At 43.0% G+C, this 18,037-nt stretch overlaps 1 protein-coding gene across 2 annotated transcripts in view; it reads right to left on the bottom strand.

Annotated features, from left to right (window-relative positions):
- Window positions 1–18,037, bottom strand: part of MTM1 (myotubularin 1) — a 90,239-nt gene that overhangs the window by 35,004 nt on the left and 37,198 nt on the right. For both annotated transcript variants that reach the window (XM_040265426.1, XM_040265425.1), the window contains exons 5-6: window positions 15,679–15,789; window positions 11,367–11,468 (exon numbers count right to left, since the gene is read on the bottom strand). In XM_040265426.1, coding sequence (XP_040121360.1) covers window positions 11,367–11,468; window positions 15,679–15,789 — 213 coding nt within the window. The remainder of the gene's footprint in view (window positions 1–11,366; window positions 11,469–15,678; window positions 15,790–18,037) is intronic.

Genomic DNA, 18,037 nt, shown 5'->3' with positions numbered 1-18,037 from the left:
GCTCTAATTGATATTTCTGCTGACAACATCTAAAACTGCTGGACAGAAACCCTTTTTAAAAATGCACTCATGAGCCTACGAGGGAAGAAGAGACTCTCAGAAGCCCAAGCCAAACTGTGAATGGAATGCAGACAACAAGAAGAGTGGGCAGGACTGGTTTCTGTGGCCTCTTAGGCTCCAGGAGATAAGATGTAATGCCCTGGGCTGGCCAAGATGGGTGTCAAACTGGAAACTTCCTTCAATAACCCTGTACCCTTAGGGCAAGGACAAACAGGAAACAAGTTCCTGAGACTCAGAGGGAACTTACCTGTCTAGGTGACCTGTGCTGAGCAAGGGAGCCTACAGTACAGGGCTGCCAAAACTCATAACTTTCATGGTCCCAAAAATATCCTGCAGAGAATTTAATCTGTGAGTGCCCCAGGCTGGGAGTGCCCCCCAAATGCCTGGCAGAAGAAAATGTAAGACTGCCTTCAATCCTGGCCCTGGAGTCTTCCCACAGATAAAGGCCCAAGGAATGAGTCCACAGGCAATCATCACCAATAGCCCAAGAAAGTAGGCCCCACAAGCCAGGAGACCAGGCCTGGCTGAAGAGAGAGGTGGTGAATGAAGTGGAAGACCCAGCAGCCCCAACACAAAGGGATGCTCTGTCAATTCTAACTTGGGACATCTGGTGGATATTTTATAAACATCTATTGCAGCTATTCAATTAAAAAAAAAAAAAAAACCTTTGAATGACGGTGCAGTGGAAGAGGCCAAGGTCTTACAGTCTACCAAGCAGGAAAACTTGTAGGGCCTGGAATCACTTTCAAAACAACAGTTTCGATGAACTTATTTGCAGAGCAGCAATGGAGATGCAGACATAGAGAACAGACTTGTGGGCACAGTGGGTAAAGGAGAGAGAGGGACAACTGGAGAGAGTAGCATCGAAAGATATACATTACCAAATATAAAATAGATAGCCAGTGGGAATTTGCTGTATGACTCAGGGAACTCAGACCAGTGCTCTGTGACAACCTAGAGGGGTGGGATGTGGTAGGAGGCAGGAGGAAGGTTCAAGATGGAGGGGATATATGTATACCTATGGCTGACTCATGTTGATGTATGGTGGAAACCAACATGGCATTAAAATTTTTTTAATTTTAATTGGAGGCTAATTACAATATTGTGGCGGTTTCTGCCATACATTCACATGAATCAGCCATGGGTGTACATGTGTTCCCCATCCTGACCCTCCCTCCCACCTCTCTCCCCATCCCATCCCTCAGGGTATTCCCAGTGTACCAGCCCTGAGCACCCTGCCTCATGCATTGAACCTGGACTGGAGATCTATTTCACATATGGTAATATACATGTTTCAATGCTATTCTCTCAAATCATCCCACCCTTGCCTTCTCCCACAGAGTCCAACAGACTGTTCTTTACATCTGTGTCTCTTTTGCCGTCTCGCATATAGGGTCATCATTACCATCTTTCTAAATTCCATATATATGCATTAATATACTGTATTGGTGTTTTTCTTTCTGACTTACTTCATTCTGTATAATAGGCTCCAGTTTCATCCACCTCATTACAACTGATTCAAATGCATTATTTATAGCTGAGTAATATTCCATTGTATATATATACCACAGCTTTCTTATCCATGTGTCTGCTGATGGACATCTAGGTTGCTTCCATGTCCTGGCTATTATAAACAGTGCTGCAATGAACATTGGGGTACATGTATCTCCTCAATTCTGGTTTCCTTGGTGTGTATGCCCAGCAGTGGGATTGCTGTGTCATAAGGCAGTTCTATTTCCAGTTTTAAAGGAATCTCCACACTGTTCTGCATAGTGGCTGTACTAGTTTGGATTCCCACCAACAGTGTAAGAGGGTTCCCTTTTCTCTGCACCCTCTCCAGTATTTGTTGTTTGTAGACTTTTTGATAGCAGCCATTCTGACTAGTGTGAGATGGTACCTCATTGTAGTTTTGATTTGCATTTTCCTGATAATGAGTAATGTTGAACATCTTTTCATGTGTTTGTTACCCATCTGTATGTCTTCTTTGGAGAACTGTCTGTTTAGTTCTTTGGCCCATTTTTTGATTGGGTCATTTATTTTTCTGGAATTGAGCTGCAGGAGTTGCTTGTATATTTTTGAGACTAATTCTTTGTCAGTTGCTTCATTTGCTATTATTTTCTCCCATTCTGAAGGCTGTCTTTTCACCTTGCTTATAGTTTCCTTCATTGTGCAAAAGCTTTTAAGTTTAATTAGGTCCCATTTGTTTATTTTTGCTTTTATTTCCATTACTCTGGAAGGTGGGTCATAGACAATCCTGCTATGATTTATGTCAGAGAGTGTTTTGCCTATGCTTTCCTCTAGGAGTTTTATAGTTTCTGGTCTTACATTTAGATCTTTAATCCATTTTGAGTTTATTTTTGTGTATGGTGTTAGAAAGTGTTCTAGTTTCATTCTTTTACAAGTGGTTGACCAGTTTTCCCAGCACCACTTGTTAAAGAGATTGTCTTTTCTCCATTGTATATTCTTGCCTCCTTTGTCAAAGATAGGGTGTCCATAGGTACATGGATTTATCTCTGGGCTTTCTATTTTGTTCCACTGATCTATGTTTGTCTTTGTGCCAGTACCATACTGTCTCAACACGGCATGTAAAGCAATTATCCGCTAATTAAAAATAAATTAATTAAAAGAAAACAACCCTCCCCCCCAACAAAAACCCAACAGTTCCCCCAAGTTGCAAGGCAGGGAGTGGAAGGGAGGATGTGAGGACCAGCGGTGACCATTGTGCTTCTGGACATGGAGGGTGGCACGGGGAAGGGGAGGGACAGTCCAGCTGGGACCACAGTCCCAAGAGATGGGCACAGGGAGGATGGCTGGGCATGTCTCGAGACCAGGGGAGAGGGCAGCGGAGAGAGACAGAAAGAAGACAGAGGGCCAAGTCTTGCAGGAGGCAGGAAGGGAGGAGCTTTAAAAGCATGATTAGACCCTCTATGAGCCAAGTTTACTATTTATTTAAGAAAAAAAAAATGTCCTGGTTAGAAAAAGAGATGGAGAACTAAGCCACCCTTGGGTCTCAGGCCGCATCCAGGCTGAGAGGCGAGTGCACATGTGTAGCTTCTCATTCAATTCCCGGGTGAAAATGAGCTTCTGGTTGTTGGCTATTAATCTGTAATCAGCCTAGAAACAAAGAGTCTGCTCCATTTCAGTCTGGTTTACAACCTCAAAGCACAGAAAAAGTACCCCAGGTCATTCATTCTCGGTTTGTAGGATCAAAAAAGAGGTGTATCCTCCCAGCCCCGTGTCGTATCCTTTATGGAATTATTTCGGAAGGCAAGCACCATGAGACGTGCCATGAGAACACAAGGGGAAATGGCACTGCTCAGACCACATGGCAGGGCAGGCTGGGGTTCAGTGAAGCCAGGAAGAAAGACAAGGGCCCTGCTCGCTGCTCTCCACAGAAAAGGCCTTGGAACCCGCAGCATCTCCTTTGGGGTCAGAGCCAGTGGATCTTCTCCCCTGGGCCTAGAATATGGTCAAATTTACTAAAGCAAACACCAGAAGACTTTGCAAGTCTCTGACTGCCAATCAGGTCACAGGAGAACAAAAAGCAGGAAATACGGCAATACTGCAGAGCTGAATCCAGAAAAGGGGCAAGTGCAGAGACACAAACCTGAGTGAGCCATGCTACTCCGCAAGCAGGGTCACAGGTGGAAAGAACAGAAAACAACTTCTGAAGAGCTCTGTGTATTACCTGGCACCGCTGCTCATACATCCCATTTCTACTTAAGATGCTTTTTGGCTTTCATGCTCTCAAATAGAAGACTTTCAACTAATCCTTTGGCAAGGTACAAGCCTCAGTTGGTTAATGAGACTACTAACTGTTACCTGTGGAGCACCTTTCTTTTAAAGGGCTTAAAGTGTCCCACATATGATCACAATGACTTTTTTCATATACTTGGGAAGAGTGGGTCAGAGTAATCATCCTTATTCTCTCCACCTGCTGGGAAACACGGGGCGCTAAGAACAGAAGCACTGACATTTATTGGGCACTTACTGCGTGCCAGGAGCTCTTGTAAGTACTTTTAATTTAATCCTCACAAAACCCCTGTGGGGTGGAGACTGTTATTATCCCCATTGGAGATGAAAATGCTGAAGCACAGAAATATTACATGATTTTCAAAGTTGTGAAGCAGATAAAGGACTGAGTTGGATTCAGACACGGACCTCTGGATGCCTGGGCCCCATGCTGGCAACCACCCTGCAGAAGGGACCTGTGAATGACTCCTCCCACTGAGCCTCCCCGATCCAGGCCACCGGGAGCTTGGCAGCTGGGTCTTGGGCTCCATTTCTTCTAGCTCTACATTTCCCTTATGTGAATCCACAGACCATGAGTTTAATCATACACTCAAGCCCTTCATTTAAACAAATGTCAAGAAAATCCACACAGACCTAAAGATACATTTAAGCGACTGTATTAGTGCATGCTGCTGCTGATACTGCTAAGTTGCTTCAGTCGTGTCTGACTCTATGAGACCCCATAGACAGCAGCCCACCAGGATCCCCTGTCCCTGGGATTCTCCAGGCAAAAACACTAGAGTGGGTTGCCATTTCCTTCTCCAGTGCATGAAAGTGAAAAGTGAAAGGGAAGTCGCTCAGTCGTGTCCGACTCTTAGTGACCCCAAGGACTGCAGCCTACCAGGCTCCTCTGTCCATGGGATTTTCCAGGCAAGAGTACTGGAGTGGGGTGCCATTGTCTTCTCCTGTATTAGTGCATAAATAAACTTAAAACACAATTTATTCTACATATTCTATCATTATCAAATGTTCTAGACTATGAGTAACAGAAAGCCAAAGACTTTATACCATGATCTAGACACACACAGATAACAGATAGAGATGTTCTTAATATTTTCATGACTCAATAACAGATTGGAATTCAGAGTTTAAAAAAGAAAAACTCCCATCTAAAATTTGTATTATCTCTGATTATTCCATCTGAGTAAAACAATGAGCAAACAATAAAGGAAATCAATGAAAGAGGATCTTTAGCATTGAACATACCACTCCAACAATTAAACTATTTTTCTGTAGCAGTATCAGGCCCTGTTCATATGTACACCTGCCTTTAAAAAACAACCATGATATCAGAGGCATTGTCACATTTCTTATCATAAAAATGTATCATTTCCTTAGAACTAGTATTGACTTGGAATATCGTTTGAAAAAATGGTACGATTTCTACTGTTTGAAAAGCAAAGCAAAAATAAAACAAGAAAATAAATGTCCCAGTTCAAATAGAAAGTGCAGTCTAAACAATTTTCAAGTCTTAATGGATTGACCTAATATAGAACCAATCAAGGTAATGGTTTGGGATCCACTGTGTGTGGCTAAACAGCTCAAGGTCAATTCAAAGTTTCAGTCCTAACTGAACACACTGAGTGGTGAAAATACTAATGGGGAAGAACGCAAGAGAGCCAGGGCTGGTGTGAAAGAAAAAATCTCACTCACATGCCACTTGCCTCATGGCTCGATTTGGAACCCAGCTCTCTTGGCCTCCAGACACCATTTCACCGACACAAGTGCTACGTTACTTCTGGCATCCAGTGCCAATAACAATCACTGAGATAATCTGCAGCTGCTTTAACAGTTTCAGTAATATTAACAAAGTGCTATTTTTCAAGCAGGGGCCTTTTGTATTGTTCCATGCAATCAGGCTTAGATTATGCTTCCAGGAAATCCCTTTCTGGCACACTCTTGCATTCCCCACTGTGGCAGTTTGGAAACTTTTCTTCCCCTCCTGTCTCAGAGGAATAATTGTCCCTTCTCCTTTCCCAACCTGCCCTGCAAAATGGGCTTCATCCCATGCCCCCACCCCACCCCGTTTTCTGCTCAGGAAAGAAACCCTCTTCTCTCTTCTTTCCCCTGCCCACCATCTTCATTCACCTTTTTTGGATTCTCAGGGAAACACGTCTTCCCTCCAGCTGACTGCTACCGCTACTTTGTGTTTTGAAACACCCTTTGCTCTCTCTTTAAACCTCCATCAACTGGCTCCCATCCCCACCACTCAGACCACCTCCTGCGATTCAAAAAAGTTTAACCAGTGTATGCCTATACTGGACACTGCAGGGGCAGGATGAGGAAAGAGTGTCCCAGCCTCAAGCAGTCCACAGTTAGGGGGTCCAGTCCCCGAGGACCTCTTCCTGAGCGTCCTCCCCACCCCCACAACCTCGCACATCCATCACCACCTTCTCAGAGCTCGCTCTGCCTTTGGCTTTCACAGATCCCAGCCTGCAGGCTCTCCCCATCACCTCTCTCACCATCATTCTCCTTGCTGGCTTCTCTGGTACACACCAGAGCTCCTCAACCCAGGACCTACAAGTGAGCTTCCCAGGGGCTCCAAGTCCCCTAAAAATTTACATCCAGTTTTGTACCTAAGTGTGTCTGTCAGTGGAGAAACCCTAACTTGCACCATGTTACCAAAGGAATCCATGACTCCAAACAGATGGAGCACCACAATTTCAGGTCTATACCTCTGGACTCTCTTCTAAGAGGTGGGCCTGCAATTGCTGCTGGAAACTCTTAGCAAAAGGTACTAACTGGCCTTGCGAGCAAAACAGAATTCCCCATCCCTCCTTCCTCGCCCCATCTCCTACCTGCTTCCCCAAATGAAATCCGTTTTTTACTTCCCTGCCCTGCAGGGTCATGCCGCAGACCTTAGAAGGAAGGATGACTCAGCCTTCCTCCCAGTTCTCCAAGATCAAACTACAGCCCAAGCATGTTGTCTCCACCTACATCACCAGCGTCTTGCTTGGTCCTCCCTCTGACCCCACTGCTGGCTTCATTTATTTCAAAACCTTCACTAAGTCTCCACTACTTCCCAAGGTACAAGCTCCTGAGTCAGCAGATTCCTCCACCTGATGCACCCAGCTCTTGCCCCCTCCTCCCATCCCATGCTTTCTGGCGACCCTAATAAGCACTCTCCATGCTGCCAACTTACCCTCCCTAGTGCTGAGGGTCAGGATCTTGCCTTTGCCTAAAAAACCACCTCCTCCACCATCCTTGTCCACAGGAAATGACAACCATCCTCAAGGCCCAACCCAAATGACTATCAATTCCATGCAGGCTTTTCCAGCTGGACCTGTTCCCTTTTTCCTGGGAATCCCCAGCCGGCTTCCTTGGCCTCTTAGGGCACTGGCTGTCGACCAACCTGTATCAGAGCCATACGCGTTTATCACATCACTTCTGTCACATCCCCAAATGTAACCAGGTCACATTCATCCTACTATAACTTCTTGTCATCCACCTTCATGGCTACCCACCCCCCCCCCCACGACCCTGAAATGAATTTGACGGATGAAATACCTGCACACATTGAATGGAATAGCAGGGGCTAATATTCCAAAAGCTATGTCAATAGCTGATCTGTTTTTATCTGTATTTTGTATTGTTTTGGTGAATAGTTTGGTTTTCTTTTTTAAGATGACTTTGAGTGGTTAAAACTTAAGAGAATTTAATTTTCCACAACTTTGTATGAGATATTCAGTTCCCGTTTTTTCCTCTAGTTTTTCACTTTATTGTCCTCCTAAACAAAAAAGTAGGGATGCCTAGCACAGACACAAAAAATAAGGCAAAGCACCCCTCTGTGGACCACTCCAATGACAGCAACCCAGAATCCTATATCCTCTGATAACACACCCACAATATCCAGAAATCCAGCCCAAGTGTCTCCATAGAATGAAATTTTCCTTCACTTTCCTCTAAACCTGTATTCATTTAAAAAAGCCACCATTGTACATCTCCCATGAAGAAGTGATTATGCTGAGGTTAGAGAGGTAGATAAAGGCTGATCCCGCCTTGATAAGCTCACAGAATAGGAGGGGGATGGGCAATTACTACATAATTAAGAGAAGGCAGACTGAGGGAGGTAAGTGCTCCAGTAGCAGGACCTACAAAGTCCAAACAAGTGACAGGTGTGATGAACTCCCACCAGGGATCACACATGGTGTGGAAAAGGATCTAGGACTGAGCAAAATCATGAGGGATGGGCTCTAGAGAGATGAGGGGACCTCAGGTAGAGGGGACCTCAGGTAGAGGGGACGGGGAAGCCAAAGACTGAGTTGAGAAAGTTCTATGTATACCAGAGGGGCACAGGGCCATCCTAGGTGGTTGGAGTCTTCCCAAAGCCATGGGAAGTCACTGAACATTTTTTGCGTGAAGGGAGGGACATAGAGTGACATGATCATACAGTACTTTAAAAAAAAAGACAGCAGCACTGTGGAGGATAAGTTGGAAGGGAAGTGAGTTGGGAAGCACAGGTAGATGGGAAGAAATATTTGAGAGTTACTGATAAGCAGAACCTGGGCTTCTTCTCTTGTGGCTCAGATGGTAAAGAACCCGTCTGCAAGGAGACACAGGTTCGATCCCTGGGTCAGGAAGATCCCCTGGAGAAGGGAATGGCTACCCACTCCAGTATTCTTGTCTGGAGAATTCCATGGACAGAAGAGCCTGGCGGGCTACAGTCCATGGAGTCGCAAAGAGTCGGATACAACTGAGCGACTAACACACAATAAGCAGAACCTACAGGATTTGAAATTGATGCAGCTAGAGACACAAGGCAGGGGAATGAGAAAGCTGACTTCGTAAATAAAATACATGGATGTAATGTACAGCATAAGGAATATAAACAATATTTATAATAATGGAGTATAATCGGTAAAAATACTAAATCACTATATTTTATACCTAAAACAAATATAACATTGTAAATCAACCATACTTCAATACAATAAATAAGTTTTATGCCTTATTGGGGCAGGGCACTTGACTTCCAGTTCTTGAACCTGAGAAACTGAGGATCATCCAAATTGAGGGATATGTAGGCTGAAGAATAGTTCTGGTGAACTGCAAAGAGGTTAGGGAGATGGTGAGCTTGTGATTCTCACAGACTTTCAGAGGAAGGTGTTTGAGAGGTTCATTTAGATTCACTCAAGGCCAATGTCAAAACTAGATTTAGAAATTACCCATATAGCAATGACAGCTTAAGCTATGGATTAAACAAAATCATCAAGGCAAAGTGAGTAACAAGACAAGAGGGTTGATAGGGAACCACCAACAAGATGTCTACACTTCAGGAAAAAACAGAGGCAGTGGACACTAGGAAGGAACAGTCAAGATGATACAGCAACACAGAAACAAAGACTCACAAAAAGAGAGTGGTCAAAATTATTGAATGCTTGGGGGAGATCAAAAACAATGAAGACTGAAATGAGTCACTAGATTCAGCCAGAGAGAGGTCTCAGTTCCAAGGAGGGACCTTCAATAAAACTGGATACTAGAATGGTCTGGGGGAATGAATGAACCAGAGATGTGGAGAGACTAGAATGTTCTTTCCAGAAGTTTGGACTGAAGTAAGAAATGGGATAGTAGTTTAGGGGAAAGCTGGTTCAACACTTTAAGCCGTTTTTAGGGTGAAGTGAAGTGAAGTAAAAATTGTTCAATCATGTCAGACTCTGCGACACCAGAGATGAAACAGTCCATGGAATTCTCCAGGCCAGAATACTGGAGTGGGTAGCCGTTCCCTTCTCCAGGGTCTCTTTCCAACCCAGGGATCAAACCCAGGTCTCCTGCATTGCAGGTGGATTCTTTACCGTCAAGTAAAACAAAAAGGAGACAGAAAATCCCAGAGAAAGGAGATGACTGATCAAGCAAGATCACACAGGAGATGGACTGGGGCCTCAGCTCCTTCACACCTGCTGTGTGAACCATCTTTACATCTCTGATTATGTAAGGTCAGATATGTAAAACTCAGGACAGAACCCATCCCCTCAATTAGTTTTCCTGGATTAGATGTACATTCTCACTTTCACAGTAATTACAAAGATGTATTCCCATTAAACATTTTATTCTAGTCATTTAAAAATGTTAATATTAAAATATCTTTTAAATCACATATTTTACCAATAACTGACAAAAGGCTTAACATGTATTCAACTCTTTGATATCATTATATTTGCTGTAAGTATCACATTTGAATCTCCAATCAACACATGACTCACAATGAGTACTCCAGATCCCCCTAGACCACCAGTCTTTGTATAATTGCCCTTTCCATTGGTCATAAATTTCCTTTGATGGAAAAACTGCTGATGAAATTCAGGAAGAAAGAAGCCATGTCTTGTTAGAAAAAAAAGTCAGGCCCCTATTGCCCCAAAACAAATAAATAAGATAGGCATAGGAAGAAGAGTTCCATCACAAAGCAGTTCTATTTAATGATCTCTTTCATCACCTTCAGTCTAGCTGGAGCACTATTTATTCTATACTTAAAGGCATATATTTATTTAAAGAATTATTCCCCTGCTCTCCCCTTGATAGATGTTTGCCTTCAAGTTTGTTTAAAGTCAAGCAGAGGATCCTGTTATAAACCAAAATGGAAACGAATATGAAAAAGTGTATATACATATATATATATAATTGAATCACTTTGCTGTACAGCAGAAATTAACACGACACTATTAAATCAACTAAACTTCAACAAATTTTTTTAAAAAGACATTTAGAAAAAATGCTGAGAACACTATCAAAATTAAAATCAATAAATCTTTTGAAATTTAAGTTTCAAATAAAACAACAACAACGACAAAAAAAAAAAAAAAAAACTCAAGCAGCAGAAGTGAAGGAGGCGTTAAGAGGACACAAGCCAGGTAAAAAGAAAAAAAAAAGGCAAGATCAAGGCAGAATACAAAGAAAGATGGTTTGAAGAACAAGATGCATGGAAAGCTTATTTCAGCCCCTTGTAAAACAAGGTGAGATTACTAAGTCTGCTAAATAGGAAAGAAAAGTTCCAGATATACACAGCCCAAAACTTGTTATGCACTAAGTCATAGGTTATAAGCAACAAATGCATAATAAGTCTGTCCTGCAAATATATAGTGAACCCCATGAAATGACATTTAAAGTGTCAGTCCTTAAAAATAATCTGCGCCTAAACCACAAATCCGGATTTGAGAACTACAACGGCCCTTGGGCTCAGAGCACTTGCTTCCACATATAACTGGAACCACAGAAGCCTGACCCGCCTCACTCTCAGTTCCCAAGCTGAGGGCGATGAGCTCTGGGATGTGATGTCACAGCACTTCACGGACATGCCTGTGGTCACCTTGCCACCTTTGGCCTTTGGAAGAGGGCTGGCCCAGGTAGAGAGCAGGTTCGGGGGTGGCAGGGGTCACTTGCACTGAGCCACCCCATACAGACTGGCAGAGGAGAGGCTTGTGGCCTCTGGGAACAGGTCAAGCTTCTGTAGTAAACAGCCTCGCACACACACCCCACTGGGGAACGCAGCAGAGGAAGCAAAGGAGAACCCGGGAACCTACCAAACTGTGGGCCAGTGGGAAGGCGTATCTTGTGAGGATTTCAAACATGTCTCTTCTGCTGTGACCCTCCTGTTTCAGCGCGAACCTCAGGTTTCTCAAGTCCTGGGGGCAAAGGACAAACGTGCCAGTTCAGTCTGCAAACTGAGTCACGTTCGTTAGCAAAAAACCTTCTATTCTGGAAGAAGATCGACTTACCTGAAGAGGCAACAAAACTAGACCACTAAGAAAATTACTTTGTTTTGCACCATATCTTGAAATATCTGGTTTTAAGAACCCCTGAAAATATTCCCATCATCATCATGATTGTAAAGACAACTCACGTTAAAGAGAAGATGGAGTTAAAGTTCATTTGTTAAAAAGCAAAACCAAACTTTGCCCAGTGTATCACTTCAGTGTCTGTCTGACTGCTTTCTGAGGTATTTTAATTATAAAAATTTTATTCATAGGACTTTTATCAAATGTGTATCTGCCAAAAATATTATTTCAAAATTGTCAAACATGTCATTAAAATACAGAAGCTCTCTCCCTCTCCCCTCATGCTTTTCACTTTAAAGTCTCCCTTTTAAAAATTAGGAAATGACTGGCATTTTAAGCTCTCATATAAGTAACGTAATATTATTTTGTTATACTATTTTACTTTTTTTGTTTAAAGAAAATCACATTTCATTAGAACAATATGGTGTAACTTAGATAAAAAGTATAAGAGCTAAAATATCTGCTATCAGCAAATAGGAACCAGGCTGAAAACAAACAGCCAGTTTCTTTAGGACTGTACAATCAGAATTTTACTTTTACAGACTTCTATAAAGACCACCTTAAGATCTACCATAGTAGGAATGACTATGCTTCTAGGAACTAAGAATTAATGCTCAAAACCAGATTTTAGAGATAGTTTCCAATACATATCTCTTCAATAAGTAGGGAAACCTTCTTTCAAACTGAATTCAGTAAAGTAAGTAAAATAAAATAACCTCCCTTAAAAATCAGTTTGTATTACCCAGCAAAAGATATAACATTCTATCATATTTTTGAAGCTGGCAGTTTTTAAGGTTGTCTCTTAAATCACTCATGGTTCTGTGGCTGAGTGATGGCCATCACCTTCTGCATTGCACTTTCAATACTTTAGGAGTGAGACAGATCCAGCCCCTGCCCTCTCAGATGTCACCATCTTCATGTTTTCCTAAGTGCTTTTTCACTTGTTATCTCAAGAGCACTCTTGAAGCTTCCTAAGTCTTCAACATGCAGGAGACAAAAGCCTTGCTATACACATCCCCAAATGCAAGGGGCAGTGAAGGGAATGTAAGGAACCAGGCTCTCAGGCCTTTCATCAACGACCCCACACCCATCTCTCTATACACATGGTTATCTACTGGGCCTCGCCAGCTCCAGTCCATGGCATCACAAAGAGTCAGACACAACTTAGTGACTGAATAACAACAACAAACTTTATAATATCCCCAAACTGATTCACAACATCTTCCAAGAACATTGAGACACAAGTTGTTGTCTCGTGATGCAAAGCACTAGTCAAGTAGAAGGAAAAAAAATCACTTCAATAAGATGATGTGCTTTTAAGGGGTTTACAAAGAGCCTGAAATACAGCAGTGGCTAGCTGAGGATCCCCAGGGCTCACAGAGGCATGAAGGATCAACATCAGCCTTGGTTCCAATGATAACATGATGCCCTTAACCTCTCAACCAGAAACTAGACCATTTCTAAGTAAATCTTTATTCTGGTCCATTGGTGATTCAAACCATGACTTTCAATGTGCCAAAGCACAAGTGATTTAAGTGCCTTGGTGTGGCCATCTGATTCAGGTGGAATTCAAAGACAGGGAGAATCACTACCTTGTCTTGCCAATGAGAAAACTGAAGTGGAAAAGGCAAGTGAGTCACAGGGGGCTGATCACCAAATCTGTGACAGGACTATGGGCATATACTGAGGAGTAACTTCAACCTGGTCTCCTAGAGCCTGACCCAGATGGGAAGGACACCTGGGGAAGAGCCACGTGGCAGAAAAGTCTCGCCATAAGACCCTTGGTGTTCAGCAACTGGGACACATGGTGCTGCACCAAGCCTCGAGATAACAGTAAACAGCCTGCTGCAACAGCCCTGATGAGATGGTCTGGCTCTGCTTTTTTAAGTTTTTTAAGCTCCAAGTTGTTAGCAGGGGCTGGCATGTGCTTAGAAGGTAAGAATTCCTATATTTGGAGCTGCCTTCTCTTTTGTTTGTAGATGACAACCACTGGGACTTCTGTCCAGCATGAGCAAGCTACCACTGGTAAGCAGAAATCCCCAGGTGCGGCCCTGGTGGAGACAATCTGTAGGGGTTCCACATTCTCATTTTGAGAAAGCAGCGCAGTGGGACTGTGGTTAGTGACTGCAGATGAAAGGGGACCTGCGGGAGACAGGGGCGAGCCCTGTACCACTGGAGCAGATTCTCTTTCTGTCACCCTCAGGTCTGTTCCTGAGAAAACGGAATTCGACTCTCACAATGTCCTGTGTTTCCAGGGAGATAACAGAATTAAAAGGTTGTATTACAACATGGTTCTAGGCCACTGTCTTTGGGCTTAATACTAATTCCATGAAATATACATATGGAACATTTGAGAATTATGCCTGCCAACTTGTTCCTCAGCCCCATGTTCTTACAATACACAGTCAGAGGGTAAGAATGTGCTTTGTGTTGTTGATTTGGGTGATTCATATTTTAATACAAGTTTTGCCCATTGACAAGGCAACAAATTGGATTTTTTCAATTCAATTAGAATGAGAGTCACTTTGAAATCATAGGAAGAGCAACCTCATTTTCCATGAAGTGCTGTAATATAACTACTCTCCCCCCACAGATTCTTCTATGCAAAAGAGAAAAACCTTCCTCAAAAGTAAACCCCCAATTTCTAGGCCCCAAAGGGTAGAAAGTAGCTAGGATTATAGATGAGGTATTAAGGGAGTGTGAATTCTACCAAAATCAATAAAAGGCTGCCAACGTGGGGACTGAGGGAGCATTTCAGTTCAAGTCTCATTATGACACAATCCTTCACTTTCTGATAGAGTGTACTAGTCTTGATCTTTTACAAACTGGAGACAAAAACTTATTATCTTCAAAATCCAAAACAAGGTACAGGAGATTGGCTTTAAGAAACCACAGTGCACAAGACCAAGAAAAGGAGACATGGGCCAGGACTGTGGCTCCTCTGTCAGCTCCCTCAGGCACCTGTAGGCAAGGAAGCCCATTGAGCAAACACCTCCTTTCTCATCCACAGAATGAAGGACTCGGACTGGCCAGGGGTCAGCACACTTCAGCCCAGGTCAGTCTTGGCGTGGTCTTCAAGCTAAGATTGTTTTTTATATTTTAAAAATAAAAATAAAAGACATTGTATTTTGTTGAAAAAAATAAAATACAATGAAGAATGTATGACAGATCCTACTGGCCCACAAAACCTAAACTATGTGCTTTCTGGCCCTTCACTGATCCCTGTACTAGACTAAGGGTCAGGGACACTTGAAAGAGTCCCAGCCTCTGGGACATAGCCTTCACCAATTATCTTACAGTAGTACCTTAGGTAGAACCCAAAGCTTTGCCTTTGTCAACCCAAAGAGGGCTTCCCAGGTGCCCCTCATGCATATCTAGCTGTGGGAACCACCTGGACAGATGACCTCCAAACCCCTTCTAGATCTTTCTAGGACTGGGTACTATAGTCTTCTAATATGGGATACCCAAGAAAGAAGTTTTCTGGTAAGAAGGTTTATTCTGTCATTTGCAAAATTATTATCTCACTGGATTTGGATCCCAACTCTGCCATTAGTTGGGTCATCTTAGCTAAGTCACCAAACTCTTCTTAGCCTCAGGCTCCCCATCTATAAAATGGGGACATCACTGTTCATCTCAGAAGGCTGCCCTGAGGCTTTAATGCAAAGGCCCTAGCATGTGTTTAGAATGACAGAGATGCTCAATAAACAGTCACTACTATAGCTGACTGAATGTTATTATCATTAAATCTCTGCCATTCCCCATGCCTGACATGGTGTGGAGGTGTCTGGCTGGAGACACATCACACAAAGGGACACCAGGAGCAGACTTGGGCAAAAACGGACTGGCTTAGGTCCTCACGCTTGGTGACAACAGCAGGTTTCTTTCATAGGAACTCTTTCCCTAGAAGATTCTGGAACACTTGATCATGAAGGGAGAACCACTCCAGGGCCTTGGATGAACAACGGTCTTTGAGTTTTCTTTTAAACATACATTCACTTTTTTATCATTCAACACTAATGTGACTTTTTTTCCCATAAGAAAGTACTGAATCTCTTACTTTACAAGTAATATCTAGCCCATAGGAGTTCTCTCCTCTACTTGTGGCGCCTCCCATTTTTTCAATTCTTGAGATCACACCCAGAGGAACATCAAGTATTAGAGCAGAATCCTGTAATGGACAAAAAGACACAAGTCAATATTTCTGTCAGTACAATTAAACAATCAAAAACATACTTTTAAAAAACCCACGTGCTTTCAGGGCATTTTTACCTTGGTCCTTTTACCACCTTTTATGAATAAAAATATGATAGTGATCACACAGGAAAAAGCAAGCATGAGAATAGTCAGTTATGCAATCAAAATGCATCCCCTATATGGGCTTCCCTAGTGGCTCAGAATGTAAAGAATCTGCCTCCTGTGCAGGAGATGTGGGTTCAATCCCTGGGTTGGGAAGATCCCCTGGAGAATAGAATTGCAACCCACTCTAGTATTCTTGCCTGGAGCATTCCATGGACAGAGGAGCCTGGTGGGCTACAGTCCATGGGGTCACAAAGAGTTGGACACGACTGAGCGACTTACACTAAAGATGTGCCATTGTGCACTGCCTGCAGAATAAAGACTAAACTCACAGGTACACAACTCGGGGGCCCCAGGATGTGGCTCCCAGCCTGTCTCTGCAGGCTGCTGTCCCACAATGTTCTACACTGCAACTAAGTAGATGCCTTCATAGTTCTCCAAATATTTTGTCTACAGTCAGGCCTACAGGCTCTGTGCACAGTGTTCTCTTTGCCTCACATGATCTGGCTTTCCCAACTACCAACATTCTGCCCTGGCTTCAGACCTGGCTCAGCCAGCATCACCTCTAACAATGCCCTGCTTCCCATCTGATCACAGAGTTGACCACTGCCTTCTCTTCAGTTCTACAGCACTCAGTTTGGATGTTATTACACCACTTGCTTCTAGTCTCGTCACCATGAACTTCCATGTCTGTATTCCCTCACTAGAAGCCAGGCATCCAGAAACAGTGTGTATCTTAGGCACAGGTGTTTTTCCCAAAGAAGGGCCTGAGTGCATACCATGCTTCTCCATCATTCCTTACCCATTACTGGACACAAGTCCAGAGGACTGCTGGCATTAAAGATGGAATAACGTCAGTAAAGCCACACCAAGATCATCACACCAAGAGAACAGCAGCTGCCATGTTCAGAATATGTCATCTGGACCAGGAACCACAACAGGGCCTTTGACTGCATTGTCCTGACAACCACTCTGGACACAGGTGAAGTATTCCCATTGCCTGATGTCATCACCAAGGCTTTAAAAAACTTTGGCTAACTACAGGGAAAGGTTGCGATTCAAGCCAAAGTCTTGGAACATACATCAAAAGAACCATAAAAATGGTCCTAACTCTTTGAGCCCACAATGACACTCCTCTGACATTATCTTACAGCTATGGAGCAACAGGAGGGAAAGCTACATGTGTGAAGATGGAGCCAAAGGTGGCCATCAGGACAAAGAGTATTATAGTTAACTTGATAGAAGAGCACAAGCTACTAGAATAATTATGGTACATGGAAAAATAAGCTGAAGTAGAAAAGCAGCAGCAAACAAAATACACTGTGACTCCAAAAATGGAAAATATATATTCATATGGACAAAGGTAGAAAGGGCTACAGAAAGTTTCAGTAATCCAATATTTTCTTTAATGCTGTGTTAGATGACTTTGATAACAAAAATTTTTAAAGCTGCCTATTGGGTCTTTGTTCTTTAAAAGATGTCCTTTGCAGTAGAATACAAATAAAGGGAATTTTGCTTTTTACCTTAAATCTCTTTAAAACAAAATACAAGAAAGTAATCATTTCTTCACAAAATATAAATACCACTTGTGGGTATTCTAGAAATTTAAAAAGTCTAAGAGTGTGGTGTGTTCATGCCATGGACTACTGCTCAGCTACAAAGATGAATGAACTACAGATACATGCAACCACCTAGAAGAATCTTGAGGCCATCATGCTGACTGGATAAAACCACTCTCAAAAGCTCATGTGCTCTATGGTTCCATTCATACATTTCTTGACACAACAAAGTTGTAGAGCTAGAGAACAGAGAAGTGGCCACCAGGGCTGAGGGGAAGTAGGGCGTGGCTATAAACGGAGTTCTGCATCCACAGAGGAGCTGCATATTTTGACTGTTGGTGGTGGGAACATGAACTGACACATGGCATCAAATGTCATCAAACTCTATGCAAAAACATGGCAAAAATGAGTGTGTGCAAAACCCGTTGAAATTCAAGCACAGTCAGAGTCTTAGTTAATGTTATTGTGCCCCTGGATGTTCTGGGTTGGATAAAGCAGTACAGTTAGTGGAGAAGCTGAGTGATGGGTACCTAGGACCTCTCAGGGACTCTTCTTCCAAGT

This window comes from Oryx dammah, unplaced genomic scaffold, assembly GCF_014754425.2.
Source record: "Oryx dammah isolate SB20612 unplaced genomic scaffold, SCBI_Odam_1.1 HiC_scaffold_23, whole genome shotgun sequence".
In the NCBI taxonomy this organism is placed as follows: domain Eukaryota; kingdom Metazoa; phylum Chordata; class Mammalia; order Artiodactyla; family Bovidae; genus Oryx; species Oryx dammah.
Note: the sequence above shows the minus strand (reverse complement) of the source record. Positions and strands in the feature narration are given on the sequence as shown.